The 19,776-nt window shown below is 42.3% G+C and overlaps 1 protein-coding gene across 1 annotated transcript in view; it reads left to right on the top strand.

Moving 5' to 3' along the window:
- hspg2 (heparan sulfate proteoglycan 2) overlaps window positions 1-19,776 on the top strand; it is a 95,815-nt gene that overhangs the window by 72,039 nt on the left and 4,000 nt on the right. Inside the window, exons 52-77 of the mRNA XM_061074319.1 lie at window positions 13-157; window positions 776-919; window positions 1,608-1,742; window positions 1,857-2,038; window positions 6,367-6,562; window positions 6,692-6,871; window positions 7,938-8,198; window positions 8,948-9,110; window positions 9,459-9,556; window positions 9,648-9,914; window positions 10,227-10,339; window positions 10,445-10,592; window positions 10,692-10,808; window positions 11,008-11,025; window positions 12,111-12,195; window positions 12,523-12,667; window positions 13,595-13,807; window positions 13,900-14,008; window positions 14,608-14,706; window positions 14,831-15,052; window positions 15,146-15,390; window positions 16,673-16,844; window positions 17,418-17,540; window positions 17,819-17,875; window positions 19,213-19,288; window positions 19,375-19,453. Of these exons, the coding sequence (XP_060930302.1) occupies window positions 13-157; window positions 776-919; window positions 1,608-1,742; window positions 1,857-2,038; window positions 6,367-6,562; window positions 6,692-6,871; window positions 7,938-8,198; window positions 8,948-9,110; window positions 9,459-9,556; window positions 9,648-9,914; window positions 10,227-10,339; window positions 10,445-10,592; window positions 10,692-10,808; window positions 11,008-11,025; window positions 12,111-12,195; window positions 12,523-12,667; window positions 13,595-13,807; window positions 13,900-14,008; window positions 14,608-14,706; window positions 14,831-15,052; window positions 15,146-15,390; window positions 16,673-16,844; window positions 17,418-17,540; window positions 17,819-17,875; window positions 19,213-19,288; window positions 19,375-19,453 (3,792 nt within the window). The remainder of the gene's footprint in view (window positions 1-12; window positions 158-775; window positions 920-1,607; window positions 1,743-1,856; window positions 2,039-6,366; window positions 6,563-6,691; window positions 6,872-7,937; window positions 8,199-8,947; window positions 9,111-9,458; window positions 9,557-9,647; window positions 9,915-10,226; window positions 10,340-10,444; window positions 10,593-10,691; window positions 10,809-11,007; window positions 11,026-12,110; window positions 12,196-12,522; window positions 12,668-13,594; window positions 13,808-13,899; window positions 14,009-14,607; window positions 14,707-14,830; window positions 15,053-15,145; window positions 15,391-16,672; window positions 16,845-17,417; window positions 17,541-17,818; window positions 17,876-19,212; window positions 19,289-19,374; window positions 19,454-19,776) is intronic.

Below are 19,776 nucleotides of genomic sequence, written 5' to 3'. Positions count from 1 at the left end.
CTGGTCCTGCAGGTTGTGGGCAGTCGGCTGCTGCTCCGCTCGGCGTCTGCAGAGGACGCAGGCGAGTATACCTGCCGGGTGCAGGGCGTCTCTGGAAACCCGGGATCTCACGTCCATCAGGCCTCGGTCTCTGTGTCCGTCACCTCGTCCTCGTCACGTGAGTTCAAACTTCAGATCATATGTGGACTGTCTGTCGTTGTGGGCTACATCAGCTGATTTTACCTCCAGGAGATGTGGTTTTCATCTGAGTCTCTTTTTTGCAAGATACAGTGTTTTTTGACATTTTCACAGATTTTCCCAAGGAATAATGAATGGCTCTCAGGGGACTGATATTTATGAGTTCATTCAATTAAATATAAATCCAGATGTAGGGAGTTTAACTATGATTTCATTGGGCCTGAGCAGAGGCGTGTTCTCCACTGAGTGACCTTCTAGTCACATTTCAGCACAATGAACACAAGAGCCCATTGGTTCCATCCCAAAATATTTAAACCCACTCTACTTAACTGTAGTTGGACATTTATTTCTGATTTTGCCAGTGATTTCTGTCTCATTGAGGATATTATACTTGATGGCAGCATCGGACAGCGGCCGGGGTAAACACATTAAGGGCAGGGCATTTTAAAACAAGAGTTCACTTCATGAGTGAACTTTCCACTCGTGCTTCCCAGTGTCGCCCCAAGCCTCTGACCTCAGATTGAACGATTTTCCCTCGCTCGCTCCCATGATCTCATCCTCGTTCTCCGCTGGTTTTCTCTCTGGGTTTCTGCCGCAGGTCTGCAGAGTCCGATCATCGCCATCGAGCCGCACAGTGCTGCAGTGCGAGTGGGGGAGTCGGCCAGCTTCAGGTGCCGGGTGTACAGCGGAGCCCAGCCTGTCAGACTGGAGTGGAAGCTGGCCAATAACCAGCCGCTGCCAGGTAATACCCACTGACACACACACACACACACACACACACTAACACACACACACTAACACACATACACACACACACACACACACACACACATACGCAGACCCCCTGTGAGGAATAAACCTGAGTTCTGATTTTTATGATGTCATTATTTACAAGCAATTACAGCTGCAATCCACCCATGAAGTAATTATCTGTTCATTAAAAGACTGATTGAGAGACGTGGGTTTTCTTTTTGTTGCGCTAACTAAACTTTACATACTAGTTGCACCAATAACCAGAGCAAATTCCTTGTATGTGTAAACGTACTTGGCAATAAAATAATTCTGATTCTGATTCTGATTCTAGTTCCTGCTGAGATTTTACTGGCTTTACCTCTGGAAACATGTTCAATAAAGAACTGTTATATTACATCCAATAACTGTTTTTAAAATAAATGTGGCAGCCTCTCATCGCAAACTCCTAGATTTTAATAAAGATTTATATCTATCTCTAAACCTAAAATTGAATATTGCTCAACACTGAAAGGGGATACGCTCGAAATTTATTTTTTTCTTTTCTCCATGAACCAAAAAGAGAAAAATGAAAGCTCCAAAACACTGGATTATGAAAACACCAGAATGTGTTCATGCTTATAAAGATCCACATTACAGGCTATTTGATCTCACGTCTCGTTGGCTCCTCCCCTCTGCAGATAACGTCAAAGTCGACCTCAACGGATCCGTGATGACCATCAGCAGTGCTCGCCCCGCCAACCACGGCGCCTACCGCTGTGTGGCGAGCAACCCGTTCGGCATCACCCACACCATCGTGTCTCTGATCGTCAAAGGTGAGTTGACTGCAGCTCAGGTTTATCTCAGATTCTTACAGAGTGGCCTCTCTTCATGGAGAGTGGCTTCCTCTAGTGGCCGATCGGGGTCACGGACGTGTTCTGTGCTTTCAGAGTCTCCTGTGGCCACCGTCACTCCCGTTGGACCCGTGCACATCAGGGTGGGCGAACCCATTAACCTGGAGTGCCAGGCGTCAGGGGAGCCACGCCCCTCGGTCTCCTGGCACCGGCTGGACAGCAACCGCAAGACCATGCTGAGCAGCCCGGTGCCCATGGAGTCCAACGCCGTCATGCAGGTACAGATCCTCCTGATGCGTGGAGGAGTGAAACTTTGAGTAATCTGATTAGGGGAGAGGCGGTGGACTAGTGGGAGACACTTGGACTATGGGCAGAAAAGGTCTCTGGTTCGTCTCTGGTTCGACTCCACGGAGAAAAGACGAACCTGGATTGATCTGTCCAAAAATCCAAGAGGATTCTCCCTACCCTGTCTAGTGCCCCTGAGCAAGGCACCTTACTCCCCCAACATCTGCTCCCCGGGCGCCGTACATGGCTGCTCACTGCTCTGTGTGTCCTGCACCAGATGGGTTAAAAGCAGAGGTTAAATTTCCCCTTGCATGAGTGTGCTTGTGCATGTCTGTGCATGTGTGTGGGATAATAAAATGTATCTTAATCTTAAGTACAAGTGTATCAAAGAAAAAATGTGGAATATGGCCAAAATGGCCACTAAATGCAAAATAGCAGGCTTCCTGTTGTGTTTTTCCAATTGCACCAAGAGACTTTTTTGTTTGTCTGGTCATGATACACCTGTATATCGATTTTTGTGAAGATAGGTCAATGGGAACACCTTCCGGGGGTCTCGGGGGGCACCGTTCAGCCATTTTGCGACGCCCATTGAAAATTCCTTCAGAATACGTAAATTTTCACCACTTTCTAACTTTCTGCAAATTTTGGTAAGAAGTTGAGCATGTTAAAGCCCTCAAAAAGCCAATCCATTTGCCTGAATAATAATAATAATAATAATTAAAAAAAAATCCGTCAGTCAGTTTTTATCTCCATCTTGTTGTGATGACACTCATCTCAATTTGAAGTTGATCCGATGAAAACCCTGGTACAAGTGTATCAAAGAAAAAATGTGGAATATGGCCAAAATGGCCACTAAATGCAAAATAGCAGGCTTTCTGTTGTGTTTTTCCAATTGCACCAAGAGACTTTTTTGTTTGTCTGGTCATGATACACCTGTATATCGATTTTTGTGAAGATAGGTCAATGGGAACACCTTCCGGGGGTCTCGGGGGGCACCGTTCAGCCATTTTGCGACGCCCATTGAAAATTCCTTCAGAATACGTAAATTTTCACCACTTTCTAACTTTCTGCAAATTTTGGTAAGAAGTTGAGCATGTTAAAGCCCTCAAAAAGCCAATCCATTTGCCTGAATAATAATAATAATAATAATTAAAAAAAAATCCGTCAGTCAGTTTTTATCTCCATCTTGTTGTGATGACACTCATCTCAATTTGAAGTTGATCCGATGAAAACCCTGGTACAAGTGTATCAAAGAAAAAATGTGGAATATGGCCAAAATGGCCACTAAATGCAAAATAGCAGGCTTTCTGTTGTGTTTTTCCAATTGCACCAAGAGACTTTTTTGTTTGTCTGGTCATGATACACCTGTATATCGATTTTTGTGAAGATAGGTCAATGGGAACACCTTCCGGGGGTCTCGGGCTGTCTCGGGGGGCACCGTTGAGTCATTTTGCGACGCCCATTGAAAATTCCTTCAGAATACGTAAATTTTCACCACTTTCTAACTTTCTGCAAATTTTGGTAAGAAGTTGAGCATGTTAAAGCCCTCAAAAAGCCAATTCATTTGCCTGAATAATAATAATAATAATAAATAATAATAACCAGTTTTCTGAGGCTCAACCACTAGAGAGTTTATTGATTATTCAATTGATACAAATTTACTTTTTTTATTATAAATGATAACAAATTATAATATGATCATTTATTTCATCAAAAGATGTAATAACAAAAAAAAAAAATAATAATAATAATAATAATAATAATGAAAATAAAATTTTTAGGGCTGCAATGCAGCACTGGGTGGGCCCGAGCACATCCATTTTGAAGCGTTGCATGCTTTTTGTCTGAAAAAACAAAAATAACCAGTTCTGAGAGAGAGAGAGACGTAACCTTTGCAAGACATAAAGTTTCCTTTGATCTAAGAAGACTGAAATCAAAGGATTCATGGTCCATGTATGTCCGCGCTACAGAACATCGTGTTTTAATGGCGTTTAATCAAACTTTGACACCACGCCACGGTCACACCGTGTGATTAAAAAAAAATCCGTCAGTCAGTTTTTATCTCCATCTTGTTGTGATGACACTCATCTCAATTTGAAGTTGATCCGATGAAAACCCTGGTACAAGTGTATCAAAGAAAAAATGTGGAATATGGCCAAAATGGCCACTAAATGCAAAATAGCAGGCTTCCTGTTGTGTTTTTCCAATTGCACCAAGAGACTTTTTTGTTTGTCTGGTCATGATACACCTGTATATCGATTTTTGTGAAGATAGGTCAATGGGAACACCTTCCGGGGGTCTCGGGCTGTCTCGGGGGGCACCGTTGAGCCATTTTGCGACGCCCATTGAAAATTCCTTCAGAATACGTAAATTTTCACCACTTTCTAACTTTCTGCAAATTTTGGTAAGAAGTTGAGCATGTTAAAGCCCTCAAAAAGCCAATTCATTTGCCTGAATAATAATAATAATAAATATATCGTTTGCTGTATTTTAAAGATCTGAGCTCCTGATACTCAAGCTCCTGGTTTATTTCAGTCGTATCTAAAACCACTTTGGTTAGTATGACGTTGGAATAGAGGGTCATGGCACCAGGTGCATGGTTCATAAGATTCCTACTTATTCTCTTATTTAGACTCTTGCTTATTTAGATTCTTGCATCGTGCTCGACGCAGCGTTCCAGTTTTGCGTTCAGGTCCCAAGACTCAACTAGATCTTCTCCAGTCGAGTTAGAACCAGACCCAAGTAGAAACCAAGTTTTGTGTAATCCTGCTGTTTTTCCAAATGTGAAAATGAGGTCAATGAAGCCCTTTGTCATAATAGTGCCGACATCTCTAACAATGTTTAGACGATATCCACATAAATATCTGTAATGTTCGAAGAAAAATCCATGGCTGTAGAACAGATATATAGATAGATAGATAGATAACTTTATTCATCCCCGAAGGGAAATTAAGTCGTTATAGCAGCCGGTAAATTTGAATACAATAAAATACAATACAATAGAATAAAATTAAAAAAAATAAAAAATATTGAGGTAGAAAGAATAAAAACAGAAACACAAGATAATTAGGTAGATAAGGTGCAGTGGCAAGATGATGGTAATAGTACTGATGATATGATGGTAATGTTATTGTTACACAGTATATAAAAATAGTACAGTATATATAGTATATAATATAACATAATATATATTTATATATGATAGTAATTATACCAATATAATAGCAGTATATAGTAATAATGGCAGCAACAGTATATATAATAATAATAGTAAATATAATAATAATTAAAGCCCTCAAAAAGCCAATTCATTTGCCTGAATAATAATAATAATAATAATAATAATAACTAAAATTTTTAGGGCTGCAAAGCAGCACTGGGTGGGCCCGAGCACATCCATTTTGAAGCGTTGCATGCTTTTTGTCTGAAAAAACAAAAATAACCAGTTCTGAGAGAGAAAGAGACGTGACCTTTGCAAGACATAAAGTTTCCTTTGATCTAGGAAGACTGAAATCAAAGGATTCATGGTCCATGTATGTCCGCGTTACAGAACATCGTGTTTTAATGGCGTGTAATCAAATTTTGACGCCACGCCACGGTCACACCGTGTGATTAAAAAAAAATCCGTCAGTCAGTTTTTATCTCCATCTTGTTGTAATGACACTCATCTCAATTTGAAGTTGATTCGATGAAAACCCTGGTACAAGTGTATCAAAGAAAAAATGTGGAATATGGCCAAAATGGCCACTAAATACAAAATATCAGGCTTCCTGATTTGTTTTTACAATTGCACCCAGAGACTTTTTTGTTTGTTTGGTCATGATACACCTGTATATCGATTTTTGTGAAGATAGGTCAATGGGAACACCTTCCGGGGGTCTCGGGGGGCACCGTTGAGCCATTTTGCGACGCCCATTGAAAATTCCTTCAGAATACGTAAATTTTCACCACTTTCTAACTTTCTGCAAATTTTGGTAAGAAGTTGAGCATGTTAAAGCCCTCAAAAAGCCAATTCATTTGCCTGAATAATAATAATAATAATCCTTACAATTTCAATAGGGTCTCACCAGACACCTTTGATGTCTGTGCTCGGGCCCTAATAATAATAATAATAATAATCCTTACAATTTCAATAGGGTCTCACCAGACACCTTTGATGTCTGTGCTCGGGCCCTAATTACACCCCTGTCCGTTTGTTTGTTTAGGATTCGTTTGTGAGCAAGATTATTTTCACTGATTTCATAGGGGATCTTCTATTGCTCACTTTTGAAGTTCAGTGTATTTCGATTGGTGAATTAAATAGCGTTTTCTCCCGGTGCAGATCCTGGTGGCCCGTCCCGAGGACAGCGGCACGTACGTGTGCACGGCTCGCAACAACGAGGGCTCCACGGAGACCAAGGTGGAGGTCACTGTCCAGGGAGGCTCCCAAGTCCCGGCGGTGCCCAGGGCCTCAGTTCCTGAGCCGCTCATGATCGTGGTGGAAGGTCAGACGGCCACGCTGCGCTGTGACGCTCACGGTAAGGAACGGCTCACACATCTCACAGGAATCAGCTTGAACCTTCTTGTGTTTCACATCAACGTATGAGAGAAAAACAACAGTTTCCTTAGCGTTGTGAGGATCTTCATCTGCGCCCTTGCTCTTCCAGGTTTCCCGTCTCCGACCATCACCTGGTCCAAGCTGCGCTCTCCTCTGCCCTGGAGACACAAGCTCGTCAACAACAGCTTGGTGCTGCCCACCGTGGGCCGGCAGGACTCTGGAGAATACATCTGCAAGGCCACCAACAACATGGGCACCACGGAAGTCACCATCATGCTGGATGTGGAAAGTGAGTGTTGTACGGTCCAGATAATAATCTGAGTCACGATATGAACCAAGTAGAATCAATCAAATTTAATTTGTATAGCCCAATGACTCTCTGTCAGCCTGGCTACAGAGCTGAAGAGAAACCTGGGGTTGTTTTTATTCTCTTCTATTAGTTTTGAATAACAGGCAGCTCTTGCTTTGTGGAGAGCCTTTTTATATTCTTTAACTCTACTCTTCCAGTCTAGGAGATTTTCAACACTGTTGTTGGAGCGCCACTTCCTTTCTAATTTTCTTGATATTTGTTTCAACTCACGTGTCTTTGAATTATACCACGGAGCTAATTTACTATGTTTTACACATTTCTTTTTTAGAGGCGCTATTGAGTCTAATGTTAATCGTAATGAGAAAAATCTAGAAATTAGTACATAAAGCATTAAGTACTCAAAAGGCACTTCTGGCAAGAATGTGTGTTATTAAGAAAGAAGGAGTGTTATAATATGGGAAATATATTTAAGTGTGTATTTACAGAACTTCCCTCTTCATGTTTAAAGGGACTCTTACCTTTGTTGCATTTGAGAATTACAGCACATTCAAATCATCCCGCCTTCCTCCAATGCCCCACCCCCTCGTTCCCATCCGCAGTGTTTTTTTGAAGAAACTTTATTTACAAGCAGACTTACAATTACTGCCTCCGCGCACGCACGTGAGTTTTTGTTTACCAAAGCAATGGATTCGGTAAGTTATATACATTTACATTCACATGCCTTGATGACGCGGGCCCGAATGCGCCACAAGAAGCAGGCGGAAAACCTGCATGTCCATGCAGCAAACAGACAGGTCTGTCGGCCAATAAGGTCCTTCGGTCCGAAGAATTTTATTGGTTGACGTTTTCACTAAATATTATGAGAGTGAAATAATTGTTTGTTTTTACTCCTGGTGGGTCTGTCTTGCATTTTAGAGTGTCATTACCTTATTAATACCAATTTAACCTTATCCAAAAAAAGTGTAAAAATGCAACAAAGGTAAGAGTCCCTTTAATGTTGCTGTGTGTATGTATATGGATATAAAAGGTTATTTCCCTCCCTCAGCTCTTCCTTATGCCACGTCCGTGCCCGATGACGTGGCGGTGCGGGTGGGGGAGGTGATCCGGCTGCAGTGCCTGGCCCACGGCACGCCGCCTCTCACCTACGTCTGGACCAAGCTGGACGGAAGCCTGTCCCCGAGGGCGCAGGTCAGCGGGGGGGATCTCCAGATCAACCTGGCTACCGCCGAGGACGCTGGGAGCTACAAGTGTGTGGCCGGCAACAAAGTGGGCAACAGTGAAGTGGTGGCTAAGGTCACAGTCAGATGTGAGTGTCTCAACACCGGGGGCTGGAAGACTTTCACCACACACGCACAAAAAATGTTTCTTCTCTCTTAAACAAATTTAATACAGCAGCTTCTAAAAGCTTCTAATGTGTTATCAGCAGTGGTGGGAAGTAACGAAGTAGAAATACTTTGTTACTGTACTTGAGTAGATTTTTCACATGTGTACTTTACTTGAGTATTTATTTTCCTGACGACTTTTTACTTTTACTTATTACATTTGAACAATAATATGTGTACTTTCTACTTCTTACATTCTCAAACTGGCTCGTTACTTGAGTGGCAAAGGTTGACGCACGGCAACTCTCTCTCTCTCTCTCTCTCTCTCTCTCTCTCTCTCTCTCTCTCTCTCATCTAGGGTTCACAATTTTTTAAATTATACATTACATACATTATATTCATATTGTTGGATTTGGATTGTTTTGTTTCTGTATAGGACTACTATAAAAAGCACTTTGCATTTTAGTTTTGGTACTTGTACTTTTACTTTTGATACTTAAGTACATTTCAACACCAGATACTTTTGATACTTAAGTACTTTTAATATGAGCTACTTTAAGACTTTTACTCAAGTCATTTTCTGATGGGTGACTTTCACTTTTACCGAAGTCACTTTCAGGTAAGAAATCTGTACTTTTACCCAAGTATGGCTTTCAAGTACTTTATACACCACTGGTAATCAGGATATTTTCTGTTGCACAACAAAACCTGAACTGTGTCTTCCCCCCCCCAGCCCCTCTGGCCGTGCGCGTGTCGCCCCAGGTCGAGGTCAAGGCCCAGGGCAGCGCGGTGGAGTTCACCTGCTCAGCGGCCGGCGGCATCGAAACCAAAATCGAGTGGCTGAAAGAAGGAGGGGCTCTGCCGTCAAACCACCACGTCAGGGACGGCGTGCTCAGGTGACTCATGGCGCCGCTTGTTGGTGCGGAGAAAATGAGCAACAGCACGAGAGAAAAACAGCCACGAGCGTTTGGATGTGTTTGATATTAGAGGACAAAATTGGCAGTTTTGCATTTTGTCAAAGTTTTCTTATTTAAAAGCGATGTGGCAAATAGCAATAATTGTTTTTATCTTATTCATACTGGACAATAGAGAAGGTCTTGTTTTTAGTTTTGGTCTTTCATGGAATTTTGAACTTAGAATTTTACTTTAAAAATTAAATGGGCCAAAACATTAATTTTGACTGATATAGTTGCTCAGATGGGAGATATTGTTTTCATGTGTTTTATTTTGACGTTTCTCTGCAGGATCGAGAATCTTGAACAGATCAACGAAGGCGTTTACATCTGCCGAGCGAGCAGCGTGTACGGTCAGGCCCAGGACTCGGCCAGACTCACCATCCAGGGTCCGTAACGTCTGCTGCAAATAAACCAACGCAAACACTACACCACTTTATTTCCTTTACATGTCTCTTCCTTCCTGTTTCTGTCCCTCAGCTCTGCCCAAGGTGATGATCAACGTGCGGACCTCGGTGCAGACCGTGATGATCGGCAACTCCGTGGAGTTCGAGTGCCAGGCGGTCGGCGATCCCGAGCCCACGGTGCAGTGGAGTAAAGTGGGCGGGGCGCTGCCGGCCCACATCATGGTGAAGGGCGGCATGCTGAAGATCGAGCGAGTGACCGAGGCCGACGCCGGGCAGTACCGCTGCACCGCCACCAACGACGTGGGCTCGGTGCAGTCCCAGGTGGTGCTCAACGTGCAGTGTGAGTTATCCAGCTGGACACACACACACACGCACACACACACACACACGCACACACACACACACACACACACACATACACACACACACACACACACTGATGTGTTCTGCTGCCTCAGGAAGTAGAGCATCAACTGATTAGAACTTTGGTGGTTCAATTCTCATCTACTTCATTTTGCATGCCAAAGCGTCCTTTGCAAAACACTGAACCCCAAGTTGTGTGTGTGTGAATGGATGCTTTGAGTGGTTATTAGGTCTACAAAAGCACAATGTAAATGATTCTTTTAAATATTTGTAAACCCTCTTTGCACAGCCCTTCCTCAAATTGCTTCACTGCCAGAAACCAAAGAGGTGACGGTCGGGTCGGATGCAGTCCTGCCCTGCGTGGCCTCTGGATATCCTGTGCCCGAGATCAAATGGTCCAAGGTAACTGGATCTTTCAGGAATTATAAATCTTCTATTTGTTGTCTTGTCTAATCTGTTGTGTAACGTCGTCTCTAATGATGCTCAATCCGTGATTCCTCATCTCAGCTGGATGGAGAGCTTCCTCCGAAGTGTTTCCAGGACGTCAACGTGCTGACGGTCCCTCGCGTCGCCCACGAGGATTCTGGGACATACGTGTGCACCGCCTCCAACAAACAGGGCAAAGTGGAGGCCTTCACCACTCTGCAGGTTCACGGTCAGTCTGCAGAGAGGAGAGCACAGATGTTATTAAATACATGGGAGGTATGGACTGAACAGTTTTATTTAATGATGAGTTTCTGTGCTTGTTTTCCAGAGAGAGTGATGCCGTACTTTGCTCAGGAACCTTTGTCCTTCCTCACTCTGCCGACCATCAAGAACGCCTACAAGTCCTTCAGCATCAAGATCAACTTCAGACCGGACAATGTCGATGGTAAGAAAGTGCAACCTCAAATCTTCACAGTTTAATTGTGCAGTTCATACTTTTTTATTTGATTCTTCTTTTCATATCAGTGTATGTTACGTTATATGTTTGTCATTTATCCTCATGTATAATCTGACTGCGTCTTCTGTCCCCTCCTTCCTCCTCCTCCTCCTCCTCCTCCTCTTCCTCTCACCCACATGGTGGGAAGGTCTCATTTTGTACGCTGGTGAGTCTCAGTGCTTGAGATCCACAGGAGCTCAAGGCTGATGTTGTTGTTGTTGTTGTTTATTTGGCTGCATCAGACTTTCACATCGTGCATCCGGCTCAGGGCAGATTTAAGGGCTGTGAAAGTGATGCAATACGGTGCATGGCCTTTATACTGGAGCCGACAGGATGTTCGGTCATTCGGAGTATTACATAATAAAAGCTTGGTTACTTCATCAGCTTCTACACGGCCTCTAAAGCAGCACAGCTCAGATCACAGTCAGTGTATGTTAGAACTTTATAAATACAATGTTTTAATCATATTTGAGTCTTAGAATATTGATTGAAACATCACCGGAGTGAGAGATAAATACTGAAATAGCCTTTTTTTAAAACTACCCACTTTTGAATTTGCAGACAAAATGATGGCAGAATAAAAAGACAATACAATCTTTGGAATATCAAAATGAAATCTATGGCTTTTATCAAATCAAATATACTTTATTGACCCAATGAGGAATAAAAGTTAGTTGAATATTGCACCGGCCCTAAAAACACTTAAAATCATAAAACACTGAAAGGATAAACGTATAAAAGAAACTAAATATACGTCTTTGTGTTAACAATTTAAGATTCATTGCAAACTCAAAGTTAAAGATATTATTTATACAAACTATCAGATGTGATAGAAACAGATATATACACATGTGTGGTTCAGAAGCATGTTAACAGCATGTGGAGACAGACAAATGAGGACTGGTAGTTTATGAGTGTAACTGGTTGCACTGGGCAGCCCAGTGGTCAGAGAGGAGGTCATAACCTGGCTTTGGTTGGCTTTGAACTCGCCTCACCATAGCATGCTGCTTCACCCTCCTGCTTTCAAAGAGTTCATCCTGTGTGTGATTCACTGCATCGCAAGCAATGTCCATCCTAACAAGTCCCCGTATATCCAAATGCATGATTTTCAAATACTGGACGATTTGGTCTTATTCAAATTAAAGTCCTTGTGTTGGATTAGTTGACTTATTAAGATGGATATTATTGTACGATGTAGATTCACGGTCACGTTTTGTCCCAGTTTTCACTGATCCTGTGTCTGTGGTGCAGGTATGATCCTCTACAACGGCCAGAGAAGAACCACGGGAGCTGACTTCATCTCCCTGGGACTCGTGGGCGGTCGCTTGGAGTTCAGGTCAGATCTCAGATTAATTCTATTTGTATCGATCATAGTCATTTAATTCATAATTAGCCTCACAGGGCTTCACACTCTGTCTGGACAAGTGAGGGATTAGCTGTGTGGCCCAGGAGGTCGAGCGGTCGTCCACTGACTACAGGGTCTGTTCGATCCCAGACAATGGGCTAAACAACATTTAAGAATATGTAAAATATCTAAGAGAAAAATAAATTGAGAGATATAACACTGTCTGACGAGATGAAGGAAGAGAGAGATAACGTGAAAACAGCGTCATGAAGCTTGCTGATGATTCCTTATCTTCTAACTCTATTGTTCTGACTCCAGGTTTGACGTGGGCTCCGGCATGGCCACGATACGAGACCCCAACCCCGTCAAACTGGGAGAGTTCCACACCGTCCAGCTGTATCGCAACCACACGCTGGGCTACATCATCGTGGACGGGGGGGAGCCGATCAACGGCAGCTCACAGGTGCTCATGCGAAATTAATCTCACATGCATTTGGATGAATTATTAGGGCCCGAGCCCCGAAACGGTGTGAGGCCCTATTGAAATTGAAATGATTATTCTTATTCTTATTCCTATTATTATTATTCTGCGCTTAAATGAATTGGCTTTTTGAGGGCTTTAACATGCTCAAAAATCTTTTAAAGTTTGCAGTAAATTAGAGAGTGGTGAAAATTTACGTATTCTGGAGTATTTGGAAATGGGCGTGGCAAAATGACTCAACAGCGCCACCTGGAACCCAGGCCCTAGGTTTCCACACAACCGATTTTCACTAAAATCGGGGGAAAGGTCTATCGTGACTAATCGTAGAAAAAAGCCTCTTGTTTTTATTTATTTTTTTATTATTTTTTAGCTGAACATACATTTCATGATAAAGTCAATTAGAAGAGCAGCGTAGTTTGCATTACATTTCAATTCAATTGCAGGCATAATCACAGTTAATGTGTTGAGTAAAAAATTAAAATAAATAATAATAACACGATTTTTCCAATTTATAAAATTGCAAATCTGTGGATATTGGAATTGTCACATTATACAGCAAGTAAATTGTCTCTTGTCTCAAACACACTTTCCAGTCCGTGACAGGTTTCAAGATTAAGAGCTCACCTTTGAGCTTTAACACTGCAATGAACACTGACTTGATATCTGTAAGATCTGCAGGAAATCTCCATCTTCAAAACATAAATTACACACACAATAGAAAGCAGTTCGCAAGGAGTCGCGGTTTGCCCCTGTGGTGCGTTTCCTTTTTTTTCTGTTTATTGGAGTTTTATAAGAATAGTTCCCAGTCAGCATTTGAAATACATTCTACATAACTCCCGTCCCATGTGCCCTCCCTCATTTGGATGAAGTCTCTGAGCTGCAGAGTAAATTATCACTTCTTCTCCTCAGGGCAAGTTCCAGGGTCTGGATCTGAACGAGGAGCTGCACGTGGGTGGTTACCCCAACTACACCACCCTCGCCAAGACCGCCGGCATCAAGACCGGGTTCGTTGGCTGCATCCGTCAGCTGCTCATCCAGGGAGAGGAGGTGATCTTCAAAGACCTGGACCGCAGCTCCACGGGCGTCACCAACTGTCCCACCTGCAAAGACCACCCGTGTCAGGTCAGTGGCGTGCGTCCGCTCCGTGGGTTTTGTAGCCACCGACCTGTGTTTGCTTCCATGGTTGTCATGAGGATCTCTCTCGTGTCATTCAGAACGGCGGCAGGTGCGAGGACTCCGACGCCAGTTTGTACAAGTGCGGCTGCCCCAGAGGATTCACCGGCAGCAACTGCCAGCACCACTCGTCCCTGCACTGCCACTCAGGTACGTGGAGACTAGGGTTGAATATTCAAAGTTGGAAACTTGCCATGGGAATTAAAGGGAATTAACGGGAATATACGGTAATAAACGGGAATATACGGCAATTAACGGGAATAAACTGGAAATGTTGTGGGTCATTTATACTAACTGTATTTACCTTGTCATATACAGACATAAATATAAACATTTTGTTTTGTCATAGGCTGATTTGAGTCCTGAAGAAACTTTGGGCACTTGACTATATGCTTCTGCATCGTTGTGTCATTCTTAACATAGGTCTTTGCACAGTATTTGCAAATGTACACAGCCTTTCCTTCTACATTGGATGGGGTGAAATGTCTCCACACATGAGATAGTGCACGTGGCATTGTTCTGTAGAATAAGATAAGAAAAAAGTTTGTAAAAAAACGCTAATGCAATGCCAGAGATATAAATAGTTAGCCAACCAATTGAAATCGTCTGTAAACATATTTTACAATTGATGGATAAATGAATGGAAATAAGCTGGATGAACAGATGAACAATCCTCAATCAGCACGCTAATATATTTAAAAGAGGTGGTCGCTGGTTTGTGATGTTTTTTTTCACCTGAACTCCCACAGAGGCCTGCGGACCGGACGCCACGTGCATCAGCCGACAGAACGGCCTGGGCTACGACTGCCGCTGCCACCTCGGCAAGTTTGGAAACAAGTGCATGGATGGTAAGACAGGAAGTCATACGTTTTAAAGGAAAGAAAACGACATCGCCTTTGGTATTTTGAGGCCGTTTTATTTAATATTCTTCAAGATAATAAGAGCATTTTCCTCTTCCGTTACCTTCACAAGGGGAACTAGTGACCACGCCAATGTTTGATGGCGAGGAGACGTTCATCGCCTATCCTCCCCTGACCAACATCCACGATGACCTGCGTGTGGAGCTGGAGTTCAAGCCGCTGCATGGAGACGGCCTGATGTTCTTCTGCGGTGGGAAGAAAATGAAGACAGAGGATTTCGTAGGCATCTCCATGGTGGAGGGACACGTAGAGTTCAGATACGAACTGGGCACAGGTGAGGTCGACTTAAAATGAAGTTCTTTTGCTTTTCCATTCGTGCAATGTTCAGATCAAAGTCAAATATCTGTGGATGGGCTTTGATTTTCAGGCCAGGCCATCCTCCGCAGTCCCGAGCCCGTGTCTCTGGGCCAGTGGCACCGAGTTGTGGCCGAGCGGAACAAGCGGGTCGGCCACCTGAGGGTTGACCAAGGCCAAGTGGAGAGGAAGACCTCTCCAGGAAAATCCCAGGGCCTCAACATCCACACGCCCATGTACTTGGGAGGAGTCCCCAAAATGGACATCCTGCCCAAGGCCGCCAATGTCAGCGAGATGTTTGGAGGATGCATCGGAGAGGTGAGATCCGGCCGTGACTTAAACAACAAAAGTTCCTGAGCGTTTTTTTCCTGTAACAAGAAGCTGTCCTGTCTCCTTGCACTGTGTACCTGTACAACACTCCGCTCCATATACACTTACTTCACATCATATGTGATATGTGTTAATATAAACCATATTGATATTATATATCATTTTATACAATAATATTGTCTTTTGCACACTCTGTCTACATATTCTTACACTCATAGTATATTATATTATCTATTGTATAGTCAAATACTTATATTTATACCTCTACTATATATCATATCATATTATATCATACTCTTTGTATATTCTTTGTATATTTAAGTCTATATACACATATTTATACATGTGTACATGTTATTATTATTATTATTATTATATTTACAATTATTATTATATATACTGTTGCTGCCATTATTACTATAAACTGCTATTATATTGGTATAATTACTATCATATATAAATATATATTTTGTTATATTATATACTATGTACTATTTTTATATACTGTCTAACAATAACATTACCATCATATCATCAGTACTATTACCATCATCTTGCCACTGCACCTTATCTACCTATTTATCTTGTGTTTCTGTTTTTATTCTTTCTACCTCAATATTTTTTATTTTGTTCTATTGTATTGTATTTTATTGTATTCAAATATACCGGCTGCTATGACGACTTAATTTCCCTTCGGGGATGAATAAAGTAATCTATCTATCTATCTATCTATCTATCTATCTATCTATCTATCTATCTATCTATCTATCTATCTATCTATCTATCTATCTATCTATCTATCTATCTATCTATCTATCTATCTATCTATCTATCTATCTATCTATCTATCTATCTATCTATCTATCTATCTATCTATCTATCTATCTATCTATCTATCTATCTATCTATCTATCTATCTATCTATCTATCTATCTATCTATCTATCTATCTATCTATCTATCTATCTATCTATCTATCTATCTATCTATCTATCTATCTATCTATCTATCTATCTATCTATCTATCTATCTATCTATCTATCTATCTATCTATCTATCTATCTATCTATCTATCTATCTATCTATCTATCTATCTATCTATCTATCTATCTATCTATCTATCTATCTATCTATCTATCTATCTATCTATCTATCTATCTATCTATCTATCTATCTATCTATCTATCTATCTATCTATCTATCTATCTATCTATCTATCTATCTATCTATCTATCTATCTATCTATCTTAACGTGTCAACTTCCTGTTTAGGTTTCCATCAACAACAAGAAGGTGGATCTGTCCTACAGCTTCACAGAGAGTAGAGCCGTCCGCAAGTGCGTGGACATCAGTCCCTGCGACCGCCGGCCCTGCCTGAACGGAGGCCACTGTATGTCCAGCGCTGAGTACGAGTACCAGTGTCTCTGCAAGGACGGATTCGAAGGTTGGTCAAGTGGTTAAAGTGTAAATTCTGCCCAGAGGTCGTTGAAACTCTCGCTCAAGTTGCTTGACATATTGTATTGAAGTTATCCTTCAAAATGTTTACCCTCATCAAAGCTGCTAAAACCTTTATCTTGATGATGTTTTTCTACACTTGACATCTATTGCACATGCGTCTCTCTGAGGTTTCTATGTATTTTAACCTGTTAAAAGGGTTTTTAGTAGTTTTTCCTTACTCTTGCTGAGGGTAAAGAACAGAGGATGTCTCACCATGTTAAAGCCCTATGAGACAAATTGTGATTTGTGAATATGGGCTATACAAATAAAATTTGATTGATTGAAGTTTAATCTAATGCAAAAATCTGTATTCTGGTGACATGATCTGCAGCGCATGTGTGTTTTCTACCATTTATTTATTACTTTTCTATCATTTTTATCCAGAAATATAACAAAAAGATCAATATTTTACTGTTTGAGTCGCTTAAAAGCAAAGATTACCTTCAATATCTATAATCTCCCGTCTGGTGTGACCTTGACCCATTGACCCCTGAGCCCTGACTGGTATGTGACCCTGCAGGTGAGCGTTGTGAGGTGGTGAAGGACATGTGCCAGAGCAACCTGCAGTGCCAGCACGGCGGCAGCTGCGTGGGCGGTCAGTGCGAGTGTGCGCCCGGCTACACCGGCCTCACCTGTGAAGAGAGTAAGTTTTCACTCTTATCACCAATTAAATCCAATGTTTTATTATTTTGTTAATGATTAAATTCCAGTAGCAGCCACATAGACATTAGTTACAAGATACAACTGCATCCTGTAGAAAGAGGCACATACACATATCTCATTCCTTCGCACTATGGAGCCGCTCTCAACACCACACGACTCGCTCCCAGCGCTGCAATGCATGCTGGGAGGGTCGAGCCCCCAAGTGATTGTACGTGTGTCTCACCCCTGCGCTCTCATCGATTCATCCTGCGCTCACAGGCCACGTCTCCAGCTTCCCAGAGGCGCCGCGGAATTTGCAAACCAGCGTGGCGAATGGTACAGTATCCCCAAACGTTCAGTCTGCCTGAAAGCACCGTGACTAACAGGGGGGGGGGCCCCACGACCCCTCCAAGGTCAACCCGAACTGTCTCTCGCCTAACACATGAAACCAAACGTGTACTCAGCTGGTTACTGAGGCTCTCATCCCCCATCGGAAAGTTCGGAGAGGGGAATTCTGCATCTATAATAAACGGTGGCGGGATTTATCTTCCTCCTTTTTATACATTTGAAACCTTTTAACACTAGAATGTGGAATTCCCCTTGTTTTCCCTTCTTCCCTGTCAGGTGGCTACTCACAACATGAAACCTTCCGTCTACTTTAAAAACTCCTCGTCTCTCTGCAACAAGAAAAAACAAAACACTTTTCCAACTGAAACCGTCCGAAAGTCCGAACATTAAAACTGCTCCGTGTCCACTCAGCCGGCTGCCACTAACACTTCCACGTTTCTGCTGAAAGCTCGGTGTGAGAGTTGTTGAGAGACTTCAGGCGTATTGTGCACTTGAGGTGTTATCTGTGCATGAAGTTGTGGTGTCGGTGAGTTCAGTCCCGTCGCTGTGGAAGATCCAGGAGAGTGTGCGGTGTGAGGAATGAAAGATTCTGCATCATGCATTTTGGTTGAACTCGGTTTTTGGTGCTTTGCTTTGTTGTTTGTCTTTTGAATTTGAAGAACTGATCTGAAGTTTAGTGTCGAGGCTCCGACTTCCTCACTTCCCCGGATATGATTACATTCATATAAAGGGAAGTGATGAGAAAATAATCTTTATTTATAAGTTTATTTCATTCATCGACCAAACATAACAGTTTAAATTCAAATCTAGAATTAAAAGGAGCAAAAAGAAGTAGAATCTTATATTTATTTGTTCCTTTTTCATAAGACATTAATTAACAAAGCAAATAATTAAATACAATTTAAAATTGTCAGAGTCTACAGATGGGGGGGTAGCATGTCTTATAGAGGATTGTGGAGAGTGAGGCAGGTCACAGGATTACAGCTGCACAGCAGGAGGCGACTGCTTCAAGAAGCGTTCTGAGCCATTTTACAAACGTGGTAAAATAAACAGAACAAATAAAGCTGTAGCAGCAAAATGTTTCTAACTATTAAGTTACATTTTTAATTTGTAAGAGGGAGAATATGTCATTTCTTCCTTCAGCAGTTTCGTTCTCTCCCTTTAAAACCTAAAAACATGTTTGTTGTCTCTAACCAAGCCTGTGTTACCCAGGGGTTCTTCCATGCTTTCACCACTGGAGGGCGCCGTAACCCCGAGGATGAACTTTCACACCAGTTTTTCTTGGATTAAAATCCTCTTCTAATCGTGTGTTGTGTCTTTTCTAGATTCTCCTTATCAATACGCTGCTCATTTCCACAACAACGGATACGTCGCTCTCCCGAAATCCGTTTTCCCAAGAAGGTAAAGTGCAGTTTGCATCTTTGGTGCTCGAATATTTTAGAGAATTATCAGGAGTTAATGCATCAAACGTCTTTTTTTTCTGTTAGTGCCGCTGACTCACCAGAAACCATCGAGCTGGAGATCAACACCGGCTCCTCTGAGGGTCTGATCCTGTGGCAGGGAGTGGTGAGTCTCATCTGCAGGCCTGAACCGATCTGAGACCTAACCTTCCTCCTCTTAATCCTCCTCCTCCTCACTCTGCTCCTGCACATCCCTGCTCCTCCTAATCCTCCACCACCACCTCCTCTGTGACGGAGTGACGCTCATCAGTGTTCTCCTCACGTTCGCTGTGATCGTTTTTGGACTCACACGTCTGCACCAGTGCTTCCCTGACACACTTTGATTTCATTTAATAAAAACCTTCGTGTCTCACCGGCTGTCGAGCACCTTCATCACCGGCTGTCGAGCATCTTCATCACTGTCTAATCTGTACCTGTGTCACCGAGGCC

The sequence above is a fragment of the Limanda limanda genome, chromosome 7, assembly GCF_963576545.1.
Source record: "Limanda limanda chromosome 7, fLimLim1.1, whole genome shotgun sequence".
Taxonomy (NCBI): domain Eukaryota; kingdom Metazoa; phylum Chordata; class Actinopteri; order Pleuronectiformes; family Pleuronectidae; genus Limanda; species Limanda limanda.
Note: the sequence above shows the minus strand (reverse complement) of the source record. Positions and strands in the feature narration are given on the sequence as shown.